The 23,400-nt window shown below is 55.4% G+C and overlaps 6 protein-coding genes across 6 annotated transcripts; 1 reads left to right on the top strand and 5 right to left on the bottom strand.

Moving 5' to 3' along the window:
* Positions 1-986: 986 nt before the first annotated feature.
* Positions 987-2,045, bottom strand: COL26b_009423 (uncharacterized protein; the record flags this gene model as incomplete). The annotated part of the gene is made up of 3 exons (XM_053182154.1): positions 987-1,684; positions 1,816-1,976; positions 2,032-2,045. The coding sequence occupies 3 exons, from the start codon at positions 2,043-2,045 to the stop codon at positions 987-989; spliced, it is 873 nt and encodes a 290-aa protein (XP_053033945.1).
* A 4,297-nt stretch (positions 2,046-6,342) lies between these two features.
* COL26b_009422 (uncharacterized protein) lies at positions 6,343-7,148 on the bottom strand (the record flags this gene model as incomplete). Its single annotated transcript, XM_053182153.1, has 3 exons — positions 6,343-6,469; positions 6,544-6,639; positions 6,811-7,148. The coding sequence occupies 3 exons, from the start codon at positions 7,146-7,148 to the stop codon at positions 6,343-6,345; spliced, it is 561 nt and encodes a 186-aa protein (XP_053033944.1).
* Positions 7,149-8,880: 1,732 nt separating this feature from the next.
* COL26b_009421 (uncharacterized protein) lies at positions 8,881-10,221 on the bottom strand (the record flags this gene model as incomplete). The annotated part of the gene is made up of 3 exons (XM_053182152.1): positions 8,881-9,549; positions 9,632-9,713; positions 9,809-10,221. 3 exons carry the CDS (start codon positions 10,219-10,221, stop codon positions 8,881-8,883), a joined length of 1,164 nt encoding a protein of 387 aa, XP_053033943.1.
* A 1,430-nt stretch (positions 10,222-11,651) lies between these two features.
* Positions 11,652-13,165, bottom strand: COL26b_009420 (uncharacterized protein; the record flags this gene model as incomplete). Its single annotated transcript, XM_053182151.1, has 2 exons — positions 11,652-12,471; positions 12,600-13,165. 2 exons carry the CDS (start codon positions 13,163-13,165, stop codon positions 11,652-11,654), a joined length of 1,386 nt encoding a protein of 461 aa, XP_053033942.1.
* Positions 13,166-20,863: 7,698 nt separating this feature from the next.
* COL26b_009419 (uncharacterized protein) lies at positions 20,864-21,456 on the top strand (the record flags this gene model as incomplete). Its single annotated transcript, XM_053182150.1, has 2 exons — positions 20,864-20,956; positions 21,058-21,456. The coding sequence occupies 2 exons, from the start codon at positions 20,864-20,866 to the stop codon at positions 21,454-21,456; spliced, it is 492 nt and encodes a 163-aa protein (XP_053033941.1).
* Positions 21,457-22,068: 612 nt separating this feature from the next.
* On the bottom strand, positions 22,069-22,928 carry RLP24 (ATPase-activating ribosome biosynthesis protein; the record flags this gene model as incomplete). Its single annotated transcript, XM_053182149.1, has 3 exons — positions 22,069-22,620; positions 22,729-22,840; positions 22,924-22,928. 3 exons carry the CDS (start codon positions 22,926-22,928, stop codon positions 22,069-22,071), a joined length of 669 nt encoding a protein of 222 aa, XP_053033940.1.
* Positions 22,929-23,400: the final 472 nt, after the last annotated feature.

Here is a 23,400-nt window from a genome sequence, read left to right as displayed (position 1 = left end):
TCCTAGGGAAGTAGCCTATCTGAACGCAGGCCTGAAAGAGCTGCTGTATAGGAACACCTATCAGGCCCCAAATGGATTGTAGTAACTTTGTAGTAATCCCATCAATCCCAGGGGTTGTAGCCTTTGTGAGAGTTGCCTGGTGTACTTCCTCAATGTTGCTAGTTTGGTCAAACATCTCAGATGAAGTACTTAGCGCGCGATTCAAATCCACTTCCCGTCAATCGTCTAAGTTAATTGGGTTTTCAATACTCCCACCCTTGCCCTGCAACTCCTTTTGTTTTGCCAAAGATGACAACACAGGCGCCGAACCGACATTCCCTGATAGCGGATGTCTGGCGGAATTGGCCGCGGAGTAATGCTTCCTCAGCGTTTTCAAAACTTCGCTGACACCATCTTCTTGGGTCAGGCGAGTCTCTCGTGACACTGACAATTCATTCCTATTCCTTGGTGAGGGAAAGCTCACAGATTGTTCTCTGACTCGATGGGTAGGTTTGAGCGGTGTTGATTTGTCGGCAATGTTTAGTGGCTTGCTTGCCGCTCCAAGAGCACCTGACGGTACTGCCCCTGAGCCTATTTCTTGGGATGAAGAGTCGCCTATTAAGTCCACGAAATTGTCGTCGTATAATTTGAATTTTGCCGGGGGGTTGGATGTTGCCGGTCGTTTAGGCAGTGGCGTTACTCGAGCAGAATTCCCGGCCTTCCTCTTTCGCCCGCGCTGCCTTGTCTGGACTTTTGGTAACGCACTTTTCTTGGCTGCGGGTTTGCCATTTCCAGCTGATGCCTTCTCTGGGCCCTTCCGCCATTCCAAGAATTCTTCGTCGGACATTCCCCAGCCGAGAACCGCGTCCAGAATCACAGACCGGACAATTTCAAGACGCTTCCCCACGACGGCGCGGTCAGCCTCTTTTCCAGTCGGAAACCCGTTAAGCACAAGCATTCCCTGAGGACATCTAGCTTCCTCGATGCCTGGAAATATCTGGCGTGGGTCAATATCCCAACGCTTGAAAGTTCGGAAACTGGCTGATGTTCGCTTTGTCTTTGTCGAAGTGAGGTCTCAACTTGGAGCTGAGATTGCTCAGTTGGGCCTCTAGTCGCCTTCGCCACAAATTCCAGCTTCTTTCGCCCGCATTTGCCAATGTTTTTGAAAATTCTTCCACAAGTATCTTCTTTTTAGCCAACTCTTGGCCAACAGCCGTACCACAACCGTGCAGGCCTTTGGTGTAGTCGCACCCCGCCACCATGGCATACAAAACGATGCCATTCGCTGTAATACGCGTCTTCTGTTCGATATCTCTCAGCCGATACACTTTTGCTTCGTCTTTGCTCTTTTGTCCATTGCTTTTGAGGAGATTTTTGACGAGGACGGTGCACCCAAACATAAGCGTGTCAGAGTCCTCTGACCAAACCGCATCCACTAGGCCTAGCCTCTGCAGGGCAGCGCATTCAGCCTCGGCTTCGCCAGGAGCCTGGCGCCAGGGTATGTGAAGTTTCGTCAAGGTTTCCTTGAAAAAACCGCTGTTCTCTTCCCTGGCCTTGCGTTCTGTAGAATCCTCGGTCTTCTTGTCGCGCTTGACATCTGGCCGTCCTTCACCATCGAAGACAAAGATGATCTCGATACCGATGTGCATCAGGGACCAAATGCGGTCGAGCATGTTCAACTCGCGTGGTCTGGCGGGAGGAGTTCCTAGATGAGCAACTGTTAGACGTGCCTCATTTCGGTTTTGGGGCAAGCGTAAGTAGGGATTCAAAAGGGAAGAGCATGGGCAAGGTGGGTGCGTGAGAAATCAAACGCAATAGAGGAGTGTGGCGACGAACTTCTTTTGATCTCCTCGAAGGCTTCAACAGTGATGGCTTTGTAACGCCAGTGCGCTTCGTCTATGGCTATCCGCAGTGGCCGCCTATGCTCCTTAATATGTTCCGCAGCCCATCGTGCTAAGGAAGTGTCGACGCCAGTGTCTTTGATGACCTCCCAGAACCTAGAATGGACAATCGTTAGCACAATTCTGCCCATGCTTCGCAGTTGAAACTTACCCATTGATTCCCATGGTCTGAATGTAGAATTAGCACGAAAAGGGCGTCTGACTGGGATGAGTTTCGATGAGACGCGTATCGCGGGCAGCAGCAGCTGGCTTGAGATCGAATCCAAGAGCGGCTAACCGGCGACTTAAATACGTGAAAAGAAAGAGGGAACCGTCTAGAATTGAATCGAAGTGAAAAGAACGAATGCAGCCGCGAAAGGCAGGTCCGTCTAGATCTGCGACGCGAGAAAAGCAATAACGCGCTGCACTCTGAACCTGGAGGGAGAGTTCACAGTTACTTCCAATATAGGCAAAGTGGGTCCCGGCCACAGGAGGTCAACGGAGGTACGTGGATGCCCGGAATGCTTGAGACGTGAGAGTTCCATCGATTGACGGGCTGAGTTGTAGTCGATGTAGAGTAGAGGGGAGAGAGAAGGGGAAAATAAATAATCGTAGAGTGGGCGAGAGCGAGGGACACGAGGACAAAGAACGCACTGTGCATCGGCAACAGCAGAAGGCGCGGGTGAAGCATCCCAAGGCAGGTGCCATTGGTATATAAGAAGGTTCACACCTCCAGCCAGGCAACAGCGGGTGTAGCGGTGGTGGCCGTGAATATGCTGAGTATGGCCCAAATATCAGCTCAGCACGAGTCCACCTTATACAACTCTGGGGTTAGAGGTTCGAATCTCGTTGGGATTCCTTTTTTTCCCACTTCCCCTTTCTTTTACGTCCCCGTTTGCTCGCGTCCTACCTTCAAGGCACCGACAGATGTGTCTGTTCGTCAACCAAATAAAGTACGAGCATTGCAAGAGGGTATACACTAGTAGTACAAGTACAGTCATGACCTGTAGTCATGATGGGTCTCGCGGCCCTGTCCGCCTCAACCCCCGTCAACGCCGTCGCAGTGCCCAATAAATCATACCGTGTCCCCGCGTCATCTTACATCTTGATACCCCTAGCATTCACCTCACCCTTCTCTCCAATGTTCAGACGTACGCGACAATCAGGGCAATACCACTTCGTCGTGCGCGCGGGTATCTGCGCCATGCCGACACACTCCAGGTGGAACCATTCCTTGTCGCAGTTCTAGGCAAGTTGTTAGCTCAAGCGGATGCTCATGCCAAGCAGCAAGACTTACTTCGTTATCGCACGCAATCATATCCCCGAAGCTAACGCGGTTGCAATCGCAGTACCTCGGCTCGTCGGGGTCAATCGGGTTTCCCTCATCGTCTTCCTCCAACTCAATCTCAATCGGCTGGCCCTTCTCCTTCTTTTGGGTTCGCTTCTTCTTCGGCGCGGCCTTTCGCTTAGAGGCGGCACTACTGCCTCCAGCGTTCGTCTTGCTGACGATACCAGGCGCGGGCTTTCTGGTTCTCTTGCTCGGCTGTCTAATCTCTGGCACAGGAGTGTTCCTAGCGGTACTAGTTCTACGGGGTCGCTCGGCGGCCAGTGAGGGCTGTGGTTCTTGACTACTAGCTTTTCCTCGCGAGCTGGGACGACGACTCTCCGGGACGGGTGTGGTGCCTGGCGTCGCCGCCCGGGAGGACGACTGCTTGATAGACGGAGCGGCGGACGATGAGCGGTGTACGAGCGGCAGCTGGGGCTGCGGCACAGATGTAGGAGGATCAACTTGTTGCTGGGTTTTCTTAGCTTCGCCCCTTGTCTCTCTACGTGTTCCGGGGTCACGAACAGGTGGAAGAATTGGTGTTGTTGACTTCTTGGGAGACAGCACCGGCGGTGGAATCGGCGTCTCGGCCGGTGGCTTAGTTACAATGTTCGCCGGGATGGGCGCGGGAGGTGGTCCAGCTTGAACGACAGAGCCAGTTGGCGATGACGCCGGTGCACTTGTGTTGGCAGGTTTTGGCGCAGTATTTGTCCCAGGTGCATGCTCCTGACCTGGCACAGGGATGGGCACCGGTGTAGTCATCTTGGGCGTGGCAGCGGAACCTCCTGGCGTGAGAACCGGTGGCGGAATGGGAGTTTCGGTCAACGGCTGAGAGGCAAGATTGGCTCTCAGATTTGGGAGCGGGACCGGAGTCTCCGTCTTCGTGCGCTTCGGTGCCGGACGTGGCGCTGGCGTCTCGACTACTTCTGGCTTCTCAGCTTCCGCCTCTGGGATGGAGTCTCTTTTCCGCTTGTTGCCATTCGCCTTCGCCCTAGACCTCGAGCTTGACTTGGGCGCTGCTGTTGTCTGCTCGTTATTGGCAACTGAAGGTGCGGGTGGCTTGTCGCTAGACATTAAAAGCCGCGCTGCCTCTCTGAACTGCCGGGCGGATTCCTCAGCCTCCTCGGCCGCCTGTTTGGCTAACGACTCCCGCTTCAACTTCTTCGCTTCGTTTAGTTTCATACCCCTGTTGCTCAGCTGAATGTCGTCGGATGCGAGGGCAGCAGCACTTATAGCGCCCTCGGGAATCGGCTTGTTTTCAGATCCAGCATCAGGCGCAAGAGCCGGCGGAACCTGATCAAAGGTTCTGCCTTCATCCTCGGCCTTCTTCTTTGCCTCCTTGTAGGCATCGATACCACGACCAAGTGTCTTTAGCTCTCGCAATATCATAGTATCGCTTGGGTTCCACGTAGCGTTCTTCTTCATGCGCTTCCTGAGCCTGGCAAGCTCCCAGGGCGTCAGCTGCAGCCAGGGGGCATCCGTGCTTCCTATCACGGCATTCTCCGGTGGCGGCTGCAACGCAGCGGCAGGAGTAGCTGGAACAGTGTGGACCTTGGGAGGGCGCGATGCCGGTGCTTTCGGGGTCTTTGGAGGTCTTGCTTTGGGTGTTTTGACGACCTTGATTCTTGGTGCAGGCGTAGACCGGGTGGGTGGAAGAGATTCCTCGTCGGAGGAGGAGGAGCTCTCGTCGCTATCATCCGAGTAGGCCACAAACTGGTCGTACGGCGGAAGAACCTCACCAGGAACAGTAATCCTAGGAATCCGTGGACGCCGCACCTTCTCCCCATTCCCGGTCCGCATCATCTTGGGTGCTCTGACCATCTGCGGCGACTTGGACGTTGCCACAGGGCTCTTCTGCTCCTCCGCGGGATAGTTCTCCATCATGTTCTTCAACTTCGCCAGGATCGCATTTGCGCGATTGTAATGCCGGTTGACGTTCTCTGACATGCGCACCGCCTCGGCATGCGAGTATACCCTCGAGCTGACTGCATGATTCAGGCTGCTTGAGATATCGGCGCGTAGCTGTGTGGGTGAGGGCCTCTCGTCGGCCGGAAGACTGGGAAGCTTGCCCCAGGTAGAGGTGAGGTTGTGGACGTTGAGGGAGGCCTCGGAGTAGGTCTGGTCGAGCTTGCCGATCAGGGTAAGGGATCGCATCATATCGGAAGGGAGGTACTCGGTGAAGTCGAGAAAGTCGGTGACGGTGGCTTGCGCATCGGGATCGGCGCGCATCTCGAGAGATTCGACGGAGTTGCTGATGGAGCCAAGAGACTGGCGGATGTCGTGCTCGACCGTCGTCTTGTTTTTGGGCGACACATCGACGTCCATGGCGTCTCCGGCGCGCTCCTCGGTGGTGGCCATCTTTGCTGAGCTGAAAATGTCTCTGCGGCCGCTTCTTGGGAGCGTTTATCCCTATGAATGCATTTGTATCGTGAATTGCGGTTGTGGGTGTTGGTTGCGCTGCAATTCGATACTGCGCATACTTTGAGATGTTGTCGGCTGGCGCGTTTACGAGGGGAGTCGCGACCTTGAGCGTCGCCCAGTTTAGCTTGGGAAGCTTCCTGACGCTAGCAGGAAGTAGCGGGGCCCCTGACATCCACTGACAGATCCTTGTTGAGCTGACCTTGACTTGGTCTGTGCTGGCTTTCGGAACATACAACTTCCATATCCGAGCTTCCCATGGCGGCTCGAGCACGGGCCAGGTCAGTATTCCCCCGTCACGGTGGACCTCGCCGAACCAGGTGACTCTCTAGTGCAATGATCAACAATGCCAATCGAGATCGTCATACGCAGCTTTCGACTTCAGAGCTGAAGCCATCCAGCTGGACTCTAAGGCATACGTATTCTCCTCTTCTCGGAACCACAGGCTCTTGAATATACACAACTTCAATCTCCGGAAGCATCATTCAATGAAGGACACTTCAACTCAACATGTGTCTAAAAATAGCCCATTGAAGAACGCCATTCCCAACGCCGAAAAGCGAGCGGACAAAAGCCTCCCAACGCTACATCATACAAACAATGTTTATCGCCGGTCATTTCCCATAATTCCAACTCAGCTAGCCCGATTACCTCCCCTGCATCCCACGTCCGTCTCCCAGGACCCCGGGAAGACGCTCGCATGCATGTCTCAGTTACACCACACACATCCCATCCCATGCTTCACCAGCGCGCTTCCTCCTCGCGGCTGATAATCGCACCCCAAATCTTTTCCTCCTCCTCGGCCTGATACCCAGAGTTCTCGCCAATGATGGTGAGGGTGCCATACAACGTCATCTTTTTGCATTTTCTGCACCGCGGCACCTTCAGCATTACGATCACTGTCGTGCTCCACGAAAAAGAAAGGGGGCATCTGTGACTTACAGGAAGCCAATGATCGTCGTGTTGCCATAAATCTCGAGCTCCTTGGCCTCGCATGTGCCGGTAACTCTCAACTTTCCGAAGCCTTTGACCTTGTCACTGGACCATCCTCATTAGCTTCCAATCAGTCAAGTGCTTGAAGCCGGTCGTATTGCTTACCCGACAGACATGTACCCCGCCACATTGATGTTGCCATACGCCTTCATCTTGCCCCTTGCAAATTCATCAGCACGCAAAATTTTCCAAACCCGAATTCTCCGAGGGACTTACTCGCAGGACAGATTTCCGTTGACCTCAATCCCTCCATACGCCTCCACTTTATCCCGGACGTCAAAGTCCCCGTTGAACGTGATATTACCCCCCGACTTCACCGACCCAGCAACCTCGATGGGTCCCTGGAGCGTGATCTCGCCCTCGCTCTTGATGGACTTGGACTTGAGCACCGACTGCTTGGGTGTCCCCGGGTCAGCAGTGGTTGGTGCCGTCGTCGACGAGGAAGCATAGTAGCTGTCCGTCCCCGCCGGTGATGCGTACTGCTCTTCGTAGTTGTGTTCTCGCGTGCTCTCCTGGCCTTTCCTGGACGACTTCTTGGATCTGGAACAAGACATTGGGAGAATCAATAGACACGCAGCAGCAAATGCAGAATAATGTTGAGAATAATGCTCCGTGAAAGATGAAGGCGATGCCCATTCTAAACCTCGTCTCTATTCGAGGAGATCCCAAACTCATATATGGAGATCCCCAAGTCCCCACGCTCCTCAAGAACGCCGTCCTCGAAGAAAAGTCATCGATATCCCACCGACAAACGCCTCAGCCGCATCATACAATCCACAGAGAAGCACGCAAAGCTGAACACTCCAGGTTGCATCCGACGCAATATCACTTTCCTCCCCCCCCCCCCCCCCCCCCCCCGCGAACCCCAGCAAGAGTCAACCTCGACCATTCCCACCTCCGCGCAGAACATGACCGGTCACCACCAGAAGCAAGGGCCCGAGAGCACCAGATAGGCTTCCGATCGACCGTCACGCAACGTCGAACAGGTATGCTCACCTGCGCTAAGATGTGCATGTCCCAAGAAATGCAAGGCAAATCATCGTCACCACCATCCCAAGAAACAAACACCATGACCCCGGCTGCACATCACCGCCCTGCGCCGGGCAAATCATCCCGCCCTCACCCACGCCTCCCCAAGCGCGGCAGACGCCGGAGCAAGCATCCATCCCGTTCGTGACCATGACCATGTCCGCGCCCCCATGAACACCTGAACACATTCCTCTCCATAGTCTCAGTTCATCACCAATACCCGGGAAACAGAAACCCTGGGCAGTTCCCTCCCTGGACCCCGGTGGGACCCGCAAAAAGAAAGCCTGACAAGAAACACAGTCCAAGTAACCCGCCTTTCGGTATCAAGCCCTGCGCAAATCATCCCGACCCGAGGAGGGGAGGGCGCAGCCTCGCCTGCACCCTTACAAAGAAAAGCATGCCCAATGTCCGACCACCTCGCTACATTAACCAACGAAGAAAAAGTGAGCTCGCCTCACCAAAACATGCATTGATTAAGAGCGGGCAGAAAAAGGGTGCCTCAGCTGTGTTCTCCGCCCATGTCGCGTAGACACCGCAGCAAAGCCCGAATGAATTGCTCCTTCTTCCCAGGCTGCCAGGCTCTTGCGTCGTCGCATTCTTGGGCTCGTCTACCACCACTACTACCCCCCACCCTTTCAGCCCTACGTCGGCTGCCCGACCACTCAACTCAACTCCTCCTCCAGCCGGTCCCCAACCAGGCGCCAGAGACATTTTCCCGCTAGCGCGCTGCACAGAGCCGACTGATATGGACTAGCCTCCAGCTCTATTGTCCAGGCGAGGCTGACTGCGGGTTCATCATGACCGGCACGTCACCCCCGAAAGGGCAAGATCGTAGCGACGAGACCAGTGTATGCCCAGGTTTGCTGCATTCAAAACCGGTTTCTGGGAGCCCACACCGAGACACAGCTTTTGAAGAGATATTGAGTTTTGCATTACTCAAGATAGATACGAGAGAGAGAAAAGGAAAAGCAAAAAAAGCAGAAATGGTATACAGAAGCTTGATGACTGACGGAGCAAGGCGCAACATCCATGTTGTGCACCTTTCGCAGTCCCCGTGGTCCGTCCCAAACAGATGGCCAGCCTCCTCTTCTGCCTGTTACAAAGCTGCAAAAAGCAGCTCGCAGTAAACCCGCCCGTGGCTGATGACGAGTTGCCCGACAAACTCCTCTTGAACCCAAAAGCAATTCCCAAGTCTGCCCCGCCAAGCTGGCCGTCCCCCTAGTTTACAGTACAAAGTGAGGCAAGCTCTCCCCACACTTATGCCTCTCCGCCACCGACGAAGCCGAGGCCGACGCCTGTGAGGAATGCAGCAGCAACCCAGGCACCGGCGTAAAGGGCAGCACCATAAGACTCAACGCCGTTGACCGTCATGAAAGTCTGCAAGTATGTGTTGACACCCGTCAAGATCATAGCCACCGTGGTGCGGAAAATGACGACCTTTGCGCGTGTGGTGTAGCCCCACAGGTTCCAAGCCAGGGTCTCGCCCAGCGTAGCCGTGGCGGGGTCGAACTCCTCCAGCTTACCATCCTCCATGGTCTTGCCGGTCGCCACAAATGGTGTGAAGATGTAGGTCTTCGCGGCGATGCCGAAAGCCAATGTAACAGGGAGCGTGGCCACGAAGTTGGAACCGTAGGCGGGCTCCAAGGTGGGCAGGCCCTTGAAGTACATCACCAGTGCCGTCGGCAGGTACGTCTTGTACGAGACGAAGAGGGTGGCGCTGTAGGTGGCCGCCGCGAGGACGGTGGTGAAGATGGTGATCGAGACGTCGGAAAGGAGTTCGCGGTTGGCGACGTTCTTAGCGCCGGCGTGCGCGCCCGACAGAGGCCTAAGGAGCTGGAATGGCACAAAGGTGGAAAGCATCTCGATGCCCAGCGCAGAGATCGCAGTGGCAGGGCTGATTTTGTAGAAAGTTGCAATGAGGTAAACCTAAACATAACTTCTCGTCAGTACGCCGAAAAGCTTGATTCGGATGTCTCCGAAACACCGTCCACGACGAGATTGAACATACCGGTGGACCATGCGCGAGCAAGTTGAGCGCAGCGAGATCGTAGCTGTCGAAGTTGCCTAACCAGCCCAAAGCAAGCTCGAATCTGTCCAAAACAACCCATATCAGTAAACGCGCATTCAATGCGGTTATCGCGTGGCCAGTCGCTGATGGAGCTCTCGCGAGCTCAGGACAACTCACATTCTCCATCCAGCCAGTGCCGCGACTTCTCCCCAGGTATCAAGGCTCTTGGATATGCCTGCCAGCTCTCCGCGACTCCACTCGCTGAGGAAGCTGTAGCACAAGCTCGAAATGCTGAAGCTCAGGACGGCGACGAGGGGGAACTGTAGCGCGGTAGGCAGGTGCGAGCGCTGCCGTCTGGGGTGCTGGTGGTCGCGATCCCTTTCGCTGATCTGCTCTGTGATCTCCTCCTTCGTTGTGACCTCCGTCGCATCCTTGACGACGCCGAGCGCTTCGAGCTGTCCATCAGGCGCGGTGGCCAGGGTCTCGAGGTTGCTCGCGACAGGTTCGACCGCGCGAGTCTTGGTATCGTCAACGTCGATGTCGACGTCTTCGACGGGCCGTGAGGCAGCTCTTCTCCTGAGAGTAGGCATTGTGATTTGTTTTTTGGTATGTTGTGGAGGTGTTGTGAGTGTCTGCTTCGAAGAGCCGATTAAAAGGAGTAAGTGCACCTAGCGATGCGCCCAGCAAGAGGGGTAGAGGAAAGGAAAAATCGGGCGATAGCACGATAAGACGACGCGAAGCGCAGCTACCGTTTGCGACTTGCGACAGAATGAACTCAAGAAGGTAAGAGGGAGAAAAAAGTGAGACCTTCCTCTCCCACCAATACGGGTAATCGTGGCCTATGATGTTGACGAGTGGAGAAGAAAGCTGTGCCTGCGGGTAAGGTGACGTCGCCGGGGAAACATCAGCTAGAGGAAGGTGGTGAACGCGAAGGACGCTGAAAGGGCCCGCAATGGCTGATTGCCTTAGGTAAGGCAGCTAGGTTGGAGGCCTTGACAGCTGGCGCTAGTTGGCAGCCAGCCCGGGGCAGCTAGACCGTCCTGCTTGTTGTCGCTGCTGCCACTGTCTGCTCATTCCCCATACCGCCGGCCCCCGAACGACCGCCGGGCTTCCGCCCACTGCAGCACCCCAAACTCCACAGCGAGCGGGTGCTCGCAAGGATCGAATTTTACTTGCTCCGTTTATTCGATCCGTATGTTGCAGAGTTTTCTCTTCTCTGCTTTTTTCCATCCTCTCCTGCATGCTTTCATCATCTTCCTCGCCAACCTAGAAACATAAAATACCCAATTGCCTCCCTCGCTTCTCGGGCCAAAACATTTCCTCTCTCTCTAACGCTTTGTTCCACCAGCCTCCCGTGTGCTTGCCTGGGTGCCTGTGTGATCTTCAAAGCTTGATGAGCTCACATGCAAATCTTCGCCTTCGGGAGCAAAGCTCCGGGGATGCTGCCTGGTTAAGTTTGTTGCTGGCTTGAGCCTGCCAACCTGCCGCATCAATCCAGCCAACCATCGCCATGGTAAACAAGAGCCACCGACTACAGCCAGTCATTTATTGCCAACCATCTCCGTCATCAAGGCCAAACAGGTCACAACTTGCACATGCCGATTTTTGATCTTTTTTTCTCTTTATTTCTTATGCTGGGGTCAAACCGATCAAAAGAGCTTGTGGCCATTCGTGTGGACATCGCACTCGTTTGTATCGTAAGATCCATCAGTGTGATAGTTTGGGCGTTCGCTCGACGCCTTCTCCGTCTCTCACTTTAACCTCGTGGAGATGCAATCTCGATCTCCTTCCCCCCGGCGCCCAACGCCTTGCTCCCCCTCCCATGGCCTCGCCATGATGATGCAAGATCGGGCCCTCCACTCCTTGGTGCTGAGAGATCGGCGGCGGAGACAGAACCACCTCATTTACAGGGTGTAGTATATGGTGGTACAAATGAAACATTCCTCCCCTCGTCTTCCCCTCGCGGTCATGAACTCATATCCTCAGATATCGTCGGCATCAATGGTCGATGGCAGAAGCGCTACTCTTCCATCCGTCCGAAAACGCCATCGTCGTCCTCGTCGCTTCGAGATCGAGATCGACGGTCAAAGTCGTCATCGTCCATGACACTGTCGTTGTCCTCCATCTTGACATCGGCGCCGCGAACTTCACCGCGAGTGAAGCTCTCGGGCTGTCTGCTGGGGAAGCTGCTGAGGAATCCTGCGCTGAACCCTGCGCCGAAGCCACCACTGAACCCTGCACTGGAGAATGATGCGGCTTGATCGAGGTATTGCGCCGGCAGAGGAGGCACGGGAGGAGCATCAGCGGGAACACCCACCGGGCGCCCGTTGTTGCTGTTGAAACTGCAGCTCAGGAGCTCGACGGCAGCCGCTAGGTCACGGTCTTCTTGACCAGTAGCATTCCTTCCTGACGACGGTGGTCGCTGGTCCTGGCTGTTGTGGCGGAAGTGGGAGGAGATTCCCGAGTCATGGGGCATGCTGCCCGTCACGAGTGGGTTGGTAGAAGGCGCAGATTGATACGACCGACCGAATCCGCTTCCAGAGCTAAATCTCTTCGCGAACGAACGATCCGACGAAGCAAAACCTTCCAATTGAGGCGGAGGAGTGGTATCAGCCGAGCTGTGCCTTTCGTCCGAGTATCCAGATGCCGCCGGAGAGGCAGACTCTTGGTCACTGGGGAAATCCTTGGCAGAATCCGGGGGCGTGGCCGCGTCGGCGTCGGCCTCGTCCTTACCATGGTTCATTGTCAGAAGGACAGATGCTGCCTCGAGTAGTTGCACTTGTTGGTGCTTAGAGATGAGGAGCTTGGAAGTCAAAGACCACTCGGGAGTGTGTTCCCACCTGACCAGAGAATGAGTCAACAAACCGCCCGATTACTACATTGATGATACCAGGTCCGTCGTTCGGATCTCGAAACCCGGGACGGGAACTGGAGAACGGGGATGCGGGGAATGGGGAAGGGAACGAACAAATGCTTGGTCAGGCAACTGCTGTGCTTGTATCCCTTTCCGCAAGTCTCGCACTTGAGCTCAACGCGGTTGAACTTCCTGCTGCCCTCCTTGACGAGAGGCTGGCCATCGCTAGCGCGACGCATGCGAGCCTTTTGCGTGTTATTTTCACCCTCGTCGCCCGATGCGTTGTTCGGTTCGTCCTCAATTGCGTTCTCGTTGACGTCCATCTTGCCGTCCAAGTGGAACTTCTGCGTTGGCAGGCTCGCTGGGGGAGAAGGTAGGCTCCCGACGATTGCGGCGCGAGCGGCAGCGCTCTTCGACGCCGTGTTACGGCGAGAGCTCACGGCAATAGGCGTGACCTTATCCCCTCCGACTTCTCTGATCGCCGCTGCCATGGCTGCCGCGTTCGCAGCAGTGTTCGTCATGGACTTTCGGCGGGTGACACGGTGGTTGGCATTGAGGGCGCCGCTGAGGATGGAGTGGGAGTTGGTACGCGAGTGGGATTGTCGGGTGGTAAGTCCGGAAGAAGAGGCAGACGAGAGCGACGGACGGTGCTGGTTCAATGGCCTCGTGGTCTGCTGCATTTCCTGAAGACGATCGACGAGTAATCAGCACGAGAGACTGGGTTGCGGATGCGTGATAGGAGCGAGCTAGGCAGGGCAGGGCATGGGGTAGAATCCCGAAGTCGGGCATACTTTTGAGGAGGCCATTGCCGACTACCGATGCTGATCAGGTTCGACGCGGGTGGTCGAACACTTTGTGACTAGCAAAATATCGTAGAAACGTAGTCGTTTGTAGAAACGGTGGTGTTTTGGTGGTGGTGTTGGACGGTGTTAGACGAGTAGGCAGGTGATGAATGAGTCGCAAAGACAAGCCTCCGGACGCAAGAAATAATATTATTTTGGGGAGGAGCAGCAATTCAGCAGGGGTGTGTCTGTGGGCGGGTGTGCCTAGTAGCTCCGAGCTGGGCCAGCCGACAGCATGTGGTGGGAGGTGGTGGTGGTACTGGTAGCGGTGGTATTGAACGGTTAAGGGTGTCTTCCTTTGGAGGGGGCTCTAGGGGTTAGTCGACTGATGATCAACAGGGCTTTCGAGGTCCAGGCCGGCTTCAACTTTTTTGTTTCTGTGCTGTGTTCTGTGTTGCTTTGTTTTGTATGGACGGAAGCTGAGTGAGAGCAAAAGTTGTGGGCTCGAGACAGAGGACGTTTGGAAGAGGGACCCAAAAAGTCCAGCGATGGGCGAAACAGACCAGACAGCCCTTTCCCAAGTTGCCAGAATGAAAGAGAAGCGCTGGTCGGGGACGAGGATCTGTCTTCATTGGCCGCTTTAGCAATAAGATCACTAGGATGAAGGTGCCAGAAGGAGGGATGGAGGGGAGGGGCACAGTCTCCTCTCTCTGTCTCTCTCCCGCCGTCTGTCTCCCGCTCTGCGTCTCTTCGTCTCTCGCTCTGCCCACGACACTCCCTCCCACGTCCTCATTGCTCACCTTTCGCCATACTGTGCTTTGTACCGCCGTAGAGCGCCGCCAGACAGCGAAAGAGGAGAGAAAGGGTGGAGGGATGTAGTGGTGGACTGGGGCTGGGGGTGGGCCGCGGAAAAGGGGGCGTAGACTTTGGAGTTTAGTTGGAGAGTGGAAGAAGTGTCCATGGGTGGGCAACCGGGGCGGGCACGGTATGGATGGTGAAGTGAAGGTACCTCTTGACCCCTTCCACCTTGCGCAGCCGCAGGAGGAGAGAGAAGGTGTCCAGTGCCAATTGCAGTCCCACAGTGTAAGGTACTTCGTACAAGCCGCCTGGGCTGCCAGGTAGCACCACGCGCTCGCTCCGGTGGTGGGAAGTGGACGACGACGCTGTGGACAGCGGACGGGCGCCAGGAACAAGGAGCATGGAGCATGGCCCGTGGTGTGTCCTTGTCCTCTCTGGGCTTGCCCTGGGCCGCCGCTGGACCAGCGATGGTCGGCCTCCCGAGCGATTGCTGTGTCCGTAAGGCGCCGGTGCGGCGGGGAAAGGTCACTCGCAGAGGGGTGAGCTGATCAATCTTGGGAGACCAGTCCATTCAGACCCAGGCCCAAGCTGCAGTCCCCCGTCCCCATGTTCAGTCCAGCCAGATCCATCAACCAATCCTTGCCGATTCAAGCCCGATAGCGTGCCTGGGTTGCATGTCGTAAATAGCAATGGGCAATTTTATGTCCGGCACTTTTATCCTCTCGAAGCTGATGTGCTCGAAGCGATGGTTCTGAAAAAGACTGCCTACAGCAGTTAGTTATTGCGAGCCTCGTTCAGCAGAGTTGCTCGTGCAGGCGGTAGAGACGAACTCGGGTTAGGTGTAGGCTTTGGATGTTTTTGGAGAGAGAGGCATCCACCGTCAGCGCAAAGCCAAACGTAATGAGATGCCCCAGCAAAGGACCGCCGTTCTTTGTTGGTACGGTGCCTCGCCCGTCTCACTCCAAAAGATGGTGGACTCGTGCCTTGCTCTGCCCGGACAAAGGTGGCTTAATTTGGCTCGGGTGGCCTATTATTCTCTAGTCAATTCCCCTCGCCGTGCTCTCGTCTGAAGTGAGAAATGGTAGTGTTGTGCCAGCCTTTTTTTCTTTTTTTCTTCTTCTTCTCATTGGGGTTGATTTGACGAAAGATGCTGTTCGCGAGGGAACCCAGTGGAATGATTGAGAGGATGGGTTCAGGAAATGCCATGTCTTGGGTTCAAGCGAGAGGCTCGTCGTTAAGCAAAGTGGCATGTTTCGGCGACCGCCAGACGCTTAGTTGCGTTGCACCCCACGACAGCTTCTCCCCCTGCCTGCTGGCCTGACAACTCCATCAGGTACCCGTAGGTGTATCCGTCCAACCTCAACCGGAAGTCCATCCTTTGCTCCCGGGCGCGGCCAGGAGTCTGGAGATGGAGCATTGGTCGCCTCCGTTTCTCAATTAAATGGAGAAGTGGCTCCTCTTCGGATCAGGAACGAGAGTTAGAGGACGCGGGGAGGAACGCAGTAGCAGCATCCGTAGCTCTACCGTGTTTTGGTTTCGATGCTTTGCCATGCCATGGCCTGCCTTGCCATGTTGTCCATGCCGCGTTGTGCTGTGCGAGCTTCAAGGTTGTGAGCTGTGTGAGCTGTGCGCAATGCGCTGTGTTGTGCTATGCCGTGGACGAATGAGGGGTAGCAGGCCGGACGAGAGACAGGAAGCTTGGGGAAGGTGGAATAAGAAAGTGCTGCGTGTCTGCAAAGTACAGATATTGAAACTCGGATGAATGATGTGCAGCGTTTCTTCAATTGCCGTGTGTGCCTTGACATCGGCTCGGGTAGACATTGAGACAGAGAGCTCTTTTCCTGAGTTGGTTTCTGTTGCTGTCAACGTACATGTTCTCTGGCTTCCACTTCTCCATCACCTCCTGCCAATCAATTGAGTGGTGGTAAGAACCGGAGATCTCAGCAGGCCGCAGAGAACACCAAAAGAAACAATAAAGAAAACAAAATTCCCCGACGGTTCTGTTGATCGTTGATCACACGGGAGCCAAGCTAGAGACAGTTCTTCGACGGCGCTGTTGGGCTGATCAGCATTGGGGAAGCTCGCTCTGGGTACCTAGGTGCTCGCACTAAAATTATGCTGCTGGAGAAGCAGGAACCAGTTCTTGCACAGTGCAGAGCCATTGGTTAAGATGCAGAAAGATACCTCGCCCTGCCCTCCTCAGAGAAACCACATGCCCATCAGTGCTACAATCACGCCCCCAGTGCAGACTACAGTGTTGAGTCGGAGGCGCGGTGACTGTACACTGTGTGGCGATGGCTGACAGCGCTCTTGCGACCGCACAGTGGGGACAGTGTACGGATACCTGGGGAAAGTCCGTCCGTATTGAGAGAGGCAGTGACGTAGTTGCTTCTGACTGTACAAACACGGACCAGGTCTCAAATCCATGTTGAGCGGAAAGCACGGTGGAAAGCAAAGGGAAAGAAATGCCTCTTGTCGAGGAAAGAAAAAAAAAGTTCAGATAAAAAAAAAATGCGGTACACAGTTGAATTGCAGAGTGCGACAGCAACTGCGACGATGGAGAGAGAACCACTGGCCAATTGGTAGGGTATTACTGACTATCCGTACCTACTGCCACCACACCACCCACACGCCCCTCCTCTATCTCTTCCCCTCTTCCTTGTCACTTCACTTCAGGTTGTCTTTCAAATCCCACTCCTTGCCCAGCTCGTCCCCCATCCTGCCTTAGGTAAGGGCATCGCAGTCCAGCCAAACCCCCAGCGACGATGTGCTAATCGTGCCCCCAAGAGGATGGCCGGGCGGGCTCTGCACTTGGCGACCTTTCCGCCTGGGGCTGCCACACCTAATCCCTCCTCACCACCACCACCTCCAACCACCAAGACGTTCTGGTCCAATGCAGGCCCCTCCCGGTGACCACAAATCACAGGACTCACCCGCTGGGACGGTCTGCCTGAAGTTATCCAGCTTGTTGGTTGCCGTTGGGGCGGCCAGGAGCGAATCCGATGAAGAGGCTGCCCGAGCTTGGGGCTTTCTGACGCTGCTGTGCTGGCTGGCGCGTCAGTCAACGCCGCCGCCCCCGTCGTCGTATGTATATGTACGCACTTTCTGATGCATACGATGCGATGCCATGCGATGGCGAATCTTTATGCTCGGCTACGTTACCTCGCCTGTCCCTACCTGCTAATTGCCTCGAATTCGTCAAGCGCACGACTCCCGCAGACCACAGTCGCCTCATTCGTGTCCTTGCTGGCCATGAATCCGCTGATCCCAGAGAACTCTCTTCTGAGGTCTTTACCGCGGCACGCATTACGGATCCCGCAGTCCCGGGGAAACGCTCTATCCCAAGGGCCGTCTCGCTCCCGTCTCGTCATTCCCGTACTAGAGCGCCGCCAGAGCCATTCGGGACGGTCAGCTGCTCCCATCTCCCTTCCATCGGGCACCATGCGGCCTGCTGCTCTGGGCAAGTCGGGTGGGCTTTCGTGGCACTGGCGGCACGCCGCTCCTCCCGTCGGTCATTGTGCTCTCTCCGATGCAATCCGTCGCTGAAGTTGTCTCTGCCCGCCGCCGCCTCACCGGTCAGAATGGACCACGTTCGCCACTTGACACTACTTCCCCGGTATCTGCGCTTTTCAGGTGTGGTGTAATATCTAAACAGCGGGCAGGAATTTCACAGGGCAATGGGAAGATCGTCAGCGAAGAATTCCTTCCAGCACCGGCCGGCCCGCCAGTAACCGGACCGGACATGGACACGCCACACCACACTGCAAGTTGGCAACGAAGAGTGAGGGCATGTTTTGCTTGAGTCTTGAAAGCTTTTCGCCTTCTCAATGCACCTGGCATGCAACCAGTGCGTCACTGGGCGCAACCGTCCAAGTCCAGGCTGGGTTGATCGGAGTTTCAGTTGCCAAAACTGACGCTTTGAATGCATCCAAGACATCTTCGGCGTGTCCCGTTGTTCGGGCTTGAATGTGTCCTCAACGTCGAATGAAGTCTTCTGGTGGCTTGTAATGGAGTCATTCTGCCTGACGTCCAGCAGTTGGACGAGAGAAAACTATGCTCTAACGTCTATTGCTCTGCGGCTCTCTATGGCTTGACGCCAACTTGACTACTTGCGACTAATCAATACTCGTGACCGTTTTTGTCAATCTTTTGGGTAATGTATAAGTACTCTGCCTTGCACTTAGAAACACCTTCACCGGGCGGCAACTTTATACCAAGGGATGATGGCAACTAGTCAGTCCTCTTTGATTCCAGGAGAAAAGGGCACGCATCTTAGTACAACGCCTTAACTCTTAAATCGACGCTATGTCACCGACAGATGACCTTCTCGCAGAAAACGTATTGGTTTGGTCAGACGCCCGAGATTCACTAGGATCTTATCGGTCTGGTTAAGGGACTTGACTTGCTATTGAGCCCCAGCAAAGCGGTCAAGGTCTCACAAGCGGCTCAACCGCGACTCGACACGCCCTGAACAAGGACTTTGATATTAAGTTGCAAGGACTTGTCTTACGTGGACGGGGCAGACGGCATCGGGGGCAGCCGAGAGAACAGTTGTTCAAAGTTGCATATGGGAATCAACATCACCAATGTCTGATCCACGCAAGAAGCGGATTGGCGCTGCCACAGCTTGCAAGTCGGCATCCATGTTCAGGATCGACAGCTGTTCCGACGAGTTGGACAAGCATTACTTCAATCCCTTCCCTTCACACGCATTCAACAAATCATGGCACGCAGACCCATCGGTTTGCACTCCGACAACCTGTCCGAAAGTTTTCAAAAAGTTGGCTCGGGCAGAATAAAAAACGCACTAAGGGCAACGCCCCAAGTCGCCCAACAATCGCATACTCCACAGCAGAATGGCCGACTCGATGTCGATCGTCAACTCTATCCCCATTTGTCGGCGCTGTAAAACAGGGAGGACCCAGTCCGCCGCGCGGATGAAGGGGAAATTCCTGGGCCGAATCGACGATTGCTCACAAAACTTCAGCAGTGTGGTTCTGTAGGGCAACTCCATGAGACACGAACGTCAGGGTCATGCCCTGTAGGCGTGCAGCTGCACCCCTCACTCTCTGAACAGTGCCATGCCATCCCGAAGCTGGAATCACCATGCATGAGCTCTCCAATCAAGGCAGGAATCCCCGCCGATCTTTCAGTCGCGCACAATGACTGCACAAACCGTTTGTGCCGGTACGGATAGTGTACGGTCTTCAGAGACTCAACCCTGCTTGTCCAGGAGATAAGGTTTCCCACTGAAGTGACAGCTTCACGGCCGAAGTCGCGTCTTACAGGAAACGAGACATGGATCAGGAAGATGCCTGTTTCCTCGTAGTCATGGGACCGAGCACGGGAGAGGGCTAGCTGCGCCTCGTCTTACGTGAGTATGGGATTTTCTCTTTTCCCTTCTCTTCGACCGGCATCGGGACGATTATCGCAGAGTCAGCCGTCACCTCTCCATCCCGGTCCGGCCGTAGTTATCATTGCGCGCTGCCATCCCCGCGTCAAATTGACGAGAGCAGGAAACGGCGGAGATACAAGCGGACGAGAGTTCGAAAAGTGGCTAGGGCGATCAGCACGTCTAGCCAGCCCCTCTCGCGGCAGCTGCACATCACCCCTCCAGGCTCCGCAAGATGCGTGTCGCTATCAAGAGCCCTGTCAATGAGTGGGTACATGTCAGGTACCCAGCCGTACCCCGAGGTACTCTCCAAACTGTGCTCGTTATCATTGCGAAACTCGTCGTTGACCTCCCCCTTGTGGCTCAAACTATTGCTTCTCACAGCTTGCTCTCGGCGTACCTGCGTCACCAAAGCAATCCACGTGGAAGCATACTCCGTTTCCTTGATCTTTGAGCAGCTGCCCTTTGCCCCAGGAGCACACACCGTATTCTGCGGAAGGTTCATCGGGGATGAAGAGAAGGTTTGGGTGCTGGCGCTCCCGTGCGTTCCGCTCCTCCTTCATCGAGGGGGTTGGACCCCTGGATTATTTCTGGATCACATCGTGAGATGCAAAGGGAAAGTTACCCCCCCGCGGGCCTCGGGGAAGGGCGGCGCCGCGCGGGTACCTGATATGATGGTCTTCAATCGCCTCCCTCTCGGTGCGGTCGACGAGCAATGTTGAGCAACGACGTCGGTCTTCATTTTTCTATCTCAAGGGGCCTTGTCGATGTACCTGTCGATCTCCCTTCAAATATGCCCGAATCCGAACAGAATTCGAGGCTCCTGTCCGAACGTGGGAGGCCCAGGATGAAGGCTCACTGAGGGATGCTCGAACGCGGCGATCGACAGGCGAATGCTGCGTCACATTAACCTCGTCCAATGAACCGCATGCATCTTCCCCTTCGAGAATAGCCAGGACGTCCTTAAAAAAGCACAGTTCGTCCAACAGATCTCGGGCAACCGGTCGGCGCGCGGCAACCAGAGGAGGCAATGGAATGTCTTCATTGACGAAGGAATGTTTCTGACTGAAAAAAGAGCAAGCCGAAAAATAGAACCGGCTGCGGACACCGATAACGTGGTCGGGGCCTCCCACTCAGCTTTGATTAACCCCGCGGCGCCACACCTGCCAAGGGGTGAACCCGCTAATGACTTTCATTTACAACAAAACCGCACGTCACTCATCGCCGCAGCCAGCAGCCCTTATCAGAGATATCGCCTGCCTAACTCATTGACTGGCAATTCAATAGATTTGCCTGCCTGCGTGGCCATATCTTTCGAATCGCGTTTCTTTTCTCCGTACATCGCGCAGGCGTCAGACGTTCAGAGCCAGATTTAATTAGACACAAGATACCCACTGACCATCGTCATGTCTGACGTATTCCGAAAGGTCGGCCGAGGCGGGGCAGGCAATTTTTACTCGAAAAAGGACGTCGAGGACGTTGAAAAGGCCAAGCCAGAGGTATGCAAAGCTTCTAGATCAATGTTGTGCAACTTCAAATTGCCACAACGACTGCAAGCATGTTCGAAAGAAGACATTGGCTCACGAGATGCCTTTAACAGGACGTCGAGGCTCAGAAGGACGCTGCTGCTGCCGCCACCACCACCAGTCCGACATCGTCCTCTAACGGATCAGCCTACGCCCGCGCCGGCCGTGGTGGGGCGGGCAACTTTTATGATCACTCTTCGCTGCCGGATACCAAACAGCAAGAGGAGGCCGCGGGCAAGACACAAGCGGCGGTGAACGCCAGCTTGGCGCGGTCCGCAAGGGGCGCCACCGGGCGGGGCGGCGCGGGCAACTACGGTGACTCGACGGTGCCCGGGAGCGAGACGGCCGAGGACGAGATCAAGCGCAAAGAGGCGCTGGAGAAGAAGATCATCGAGGATGTCGAGGCGGGGCTTCCTATGCCGCCCAAGACGTATTATCATCAATCCACAAAGGAGAGCAAGGAGGTCGCGTGAATCGGCTGCTGAAGGAGTCAGAGTTTATGGGGCGTCGTTTATGAAGCAGGGCTCTCGGTCGTAGAAGGCCTGCGGCTTGGAGTTTGGGGGGGAAACCTTTGTACAACATCTACAGTATTGATACCCGCGACGCTCGCTTTGGGCGCATCACTTCCACTTCGGCTTGGATGACATTGACGGTAGTAGATGTGGACTTTTCGCATTTGGAAATCTATGTTCCCTGGCCTTGGAAAAGGCACCCATGCTGTGAACCGGCTGCCAATCCTCGGGACAGCTTAGACAACGCGCCCGCTGGCCCTTGGCAAAACATGAAGCCATCATGCGCATGCAGCATCTACAGTTGCGCAGGCTGCCACGATGACTGGCATCAGAAGACGGAAAGCAAAGGCGGCGACTGAGAATGATGAACCGTTCTGACCCGGAAAACTTTTCTTCTTGGTATTCCTCAGAGCCACCAACGCCGTCGATGCTATACCGCCTTGTATACCTGAACGCCAGAAACCCAGAAAGTCAACCCCTACCCTCCTCGTCGAGGAGAAGAGGGAAATAGGGGTTCCTCGATTAGCATTTTTTGTCTTTGTCTCGCTCATTTTTCTCTTTCTCCCAGCCCGCTTAATCCTCCATCTCAACATCGTCGCCCTCCTCGTCATCGTCGCCCTCCTCGTCATCCCACTCCTCGTCGCCCTCCTGCATGACGCCCTCCCTCTCCTCGACGACGTCTCCGTCGACGGTGACGCGCTGCCTGACCTTCTCCTTTCCGAACACCTTGCCGGCCCTGTTCTTGGACAGCACGCGGCCCTCGGCCTCGATGGCGGCGATCTCCTCCTCGGTGGCGCCCTCGGCGGCGAGGCGCTTCTTCTCGGAGCCGCGCAGGCGGGGGAGGAGGTGCTCGTTCTCGGCGACGAGCTTGCGGGCGGCGGCGATCTCGCGCTCGCGCTTGCCCTGCATGCGCTTCTTGTAGAAGACGCGCTCGCGGCGGGCGCGGATCTCGGAGACACGCTCCATGGCCTTGAGCGTCTTGGCCATGAGGTCGCGGTCGTAGCGGACGGGTACGTTGCGGCGCGCGCCGAACTGCAGCGTGCTGTCGACCGTCATCTCCTTGTGCGCCGAGGCGCGGTACGCCTTTGTCCACTTGAGCTTGCGGGGGTTGCGCTTCATCTTGAACTGTTGGTGAGGCGGTTCGGGTTAGCTGGTTGTCTCCTGTGTGGCTTCCTGTATTGCTTCCGCTTCGAGGTTTTCGAGGGGCAAAGGTCGGGCGGCTTAGAGACGTACGTTCTTGTGGCACTTGCTGCGGCAGAAGCGGAAGACCTTGGCATCGTTGCGGACGAAGGTGATGCCCTTGCTGGGGTATGCAGGGCGACTGCAAAAGTAGCAGGTTTCGATTCTGGGAGCATTGTTAGTAGCTTGAAACTTTGATGATACCAGCCTTTCTCTCTTGCAAGAAAGACAGGAATGATGCAAACGTACCTCATTGTGAGGACGTAGATACCTCACCGGGTATCACAGGCTCGAATCTGTCGGAAAAAGGGAGGGGAGGAGGTTTGGGTGGGTAGGATGTTGACGCTTCCTCTCGTTCAGCGGAAGGCGGTGATCGAAATGGCCTTGGGGATCTCCAAATCTTCAGGAAGTTTTTTAGAAATTTTTTGGCCCGGCCTTATCGATTGGATGGTGGGGCGAACTATGCGATAAGATTAGCGTGCATCCCGACCTCCAGCACCTCAAGGACAAGAAGAAAAAAAGAGACACGGAACAACCGACTTTCCGATCAAAGACCGACTCGCCCTGACTTGACTGAACAAAGTGCACGGGCCATCTCCGGCGCATCACGGGCTTGGTGGACGGCGAACTTTGGAGGGAAAAAAAAGCTCCCACCTCATCCAGCATCTTCTTCCGCGATCCGCTTTTGCCCGCACCCTGTACCATCACCACACGTATATACTCAAC

This window comes from Colletotrichum chrysophilum (genome assembly GCF_026319265.1).
Source record: "Colletotrichum chrysophilum strain AFK26 chromosome Unknown scaffold_90, whole genome shotgun sequence".
Taxonomy (NCBI): domain Eukaryota; kingdom Fungi; phylum Ascomycota; class Sordariomycetes; order Glomerellales; family Glomerellaceae; genus Colletotrichum; species Colletotrichum chrysophilum.
Note: the sequence above shows the minus strand (reverse complement) of the source record. Positions and strands in the feature narration are given on the sequence as shown.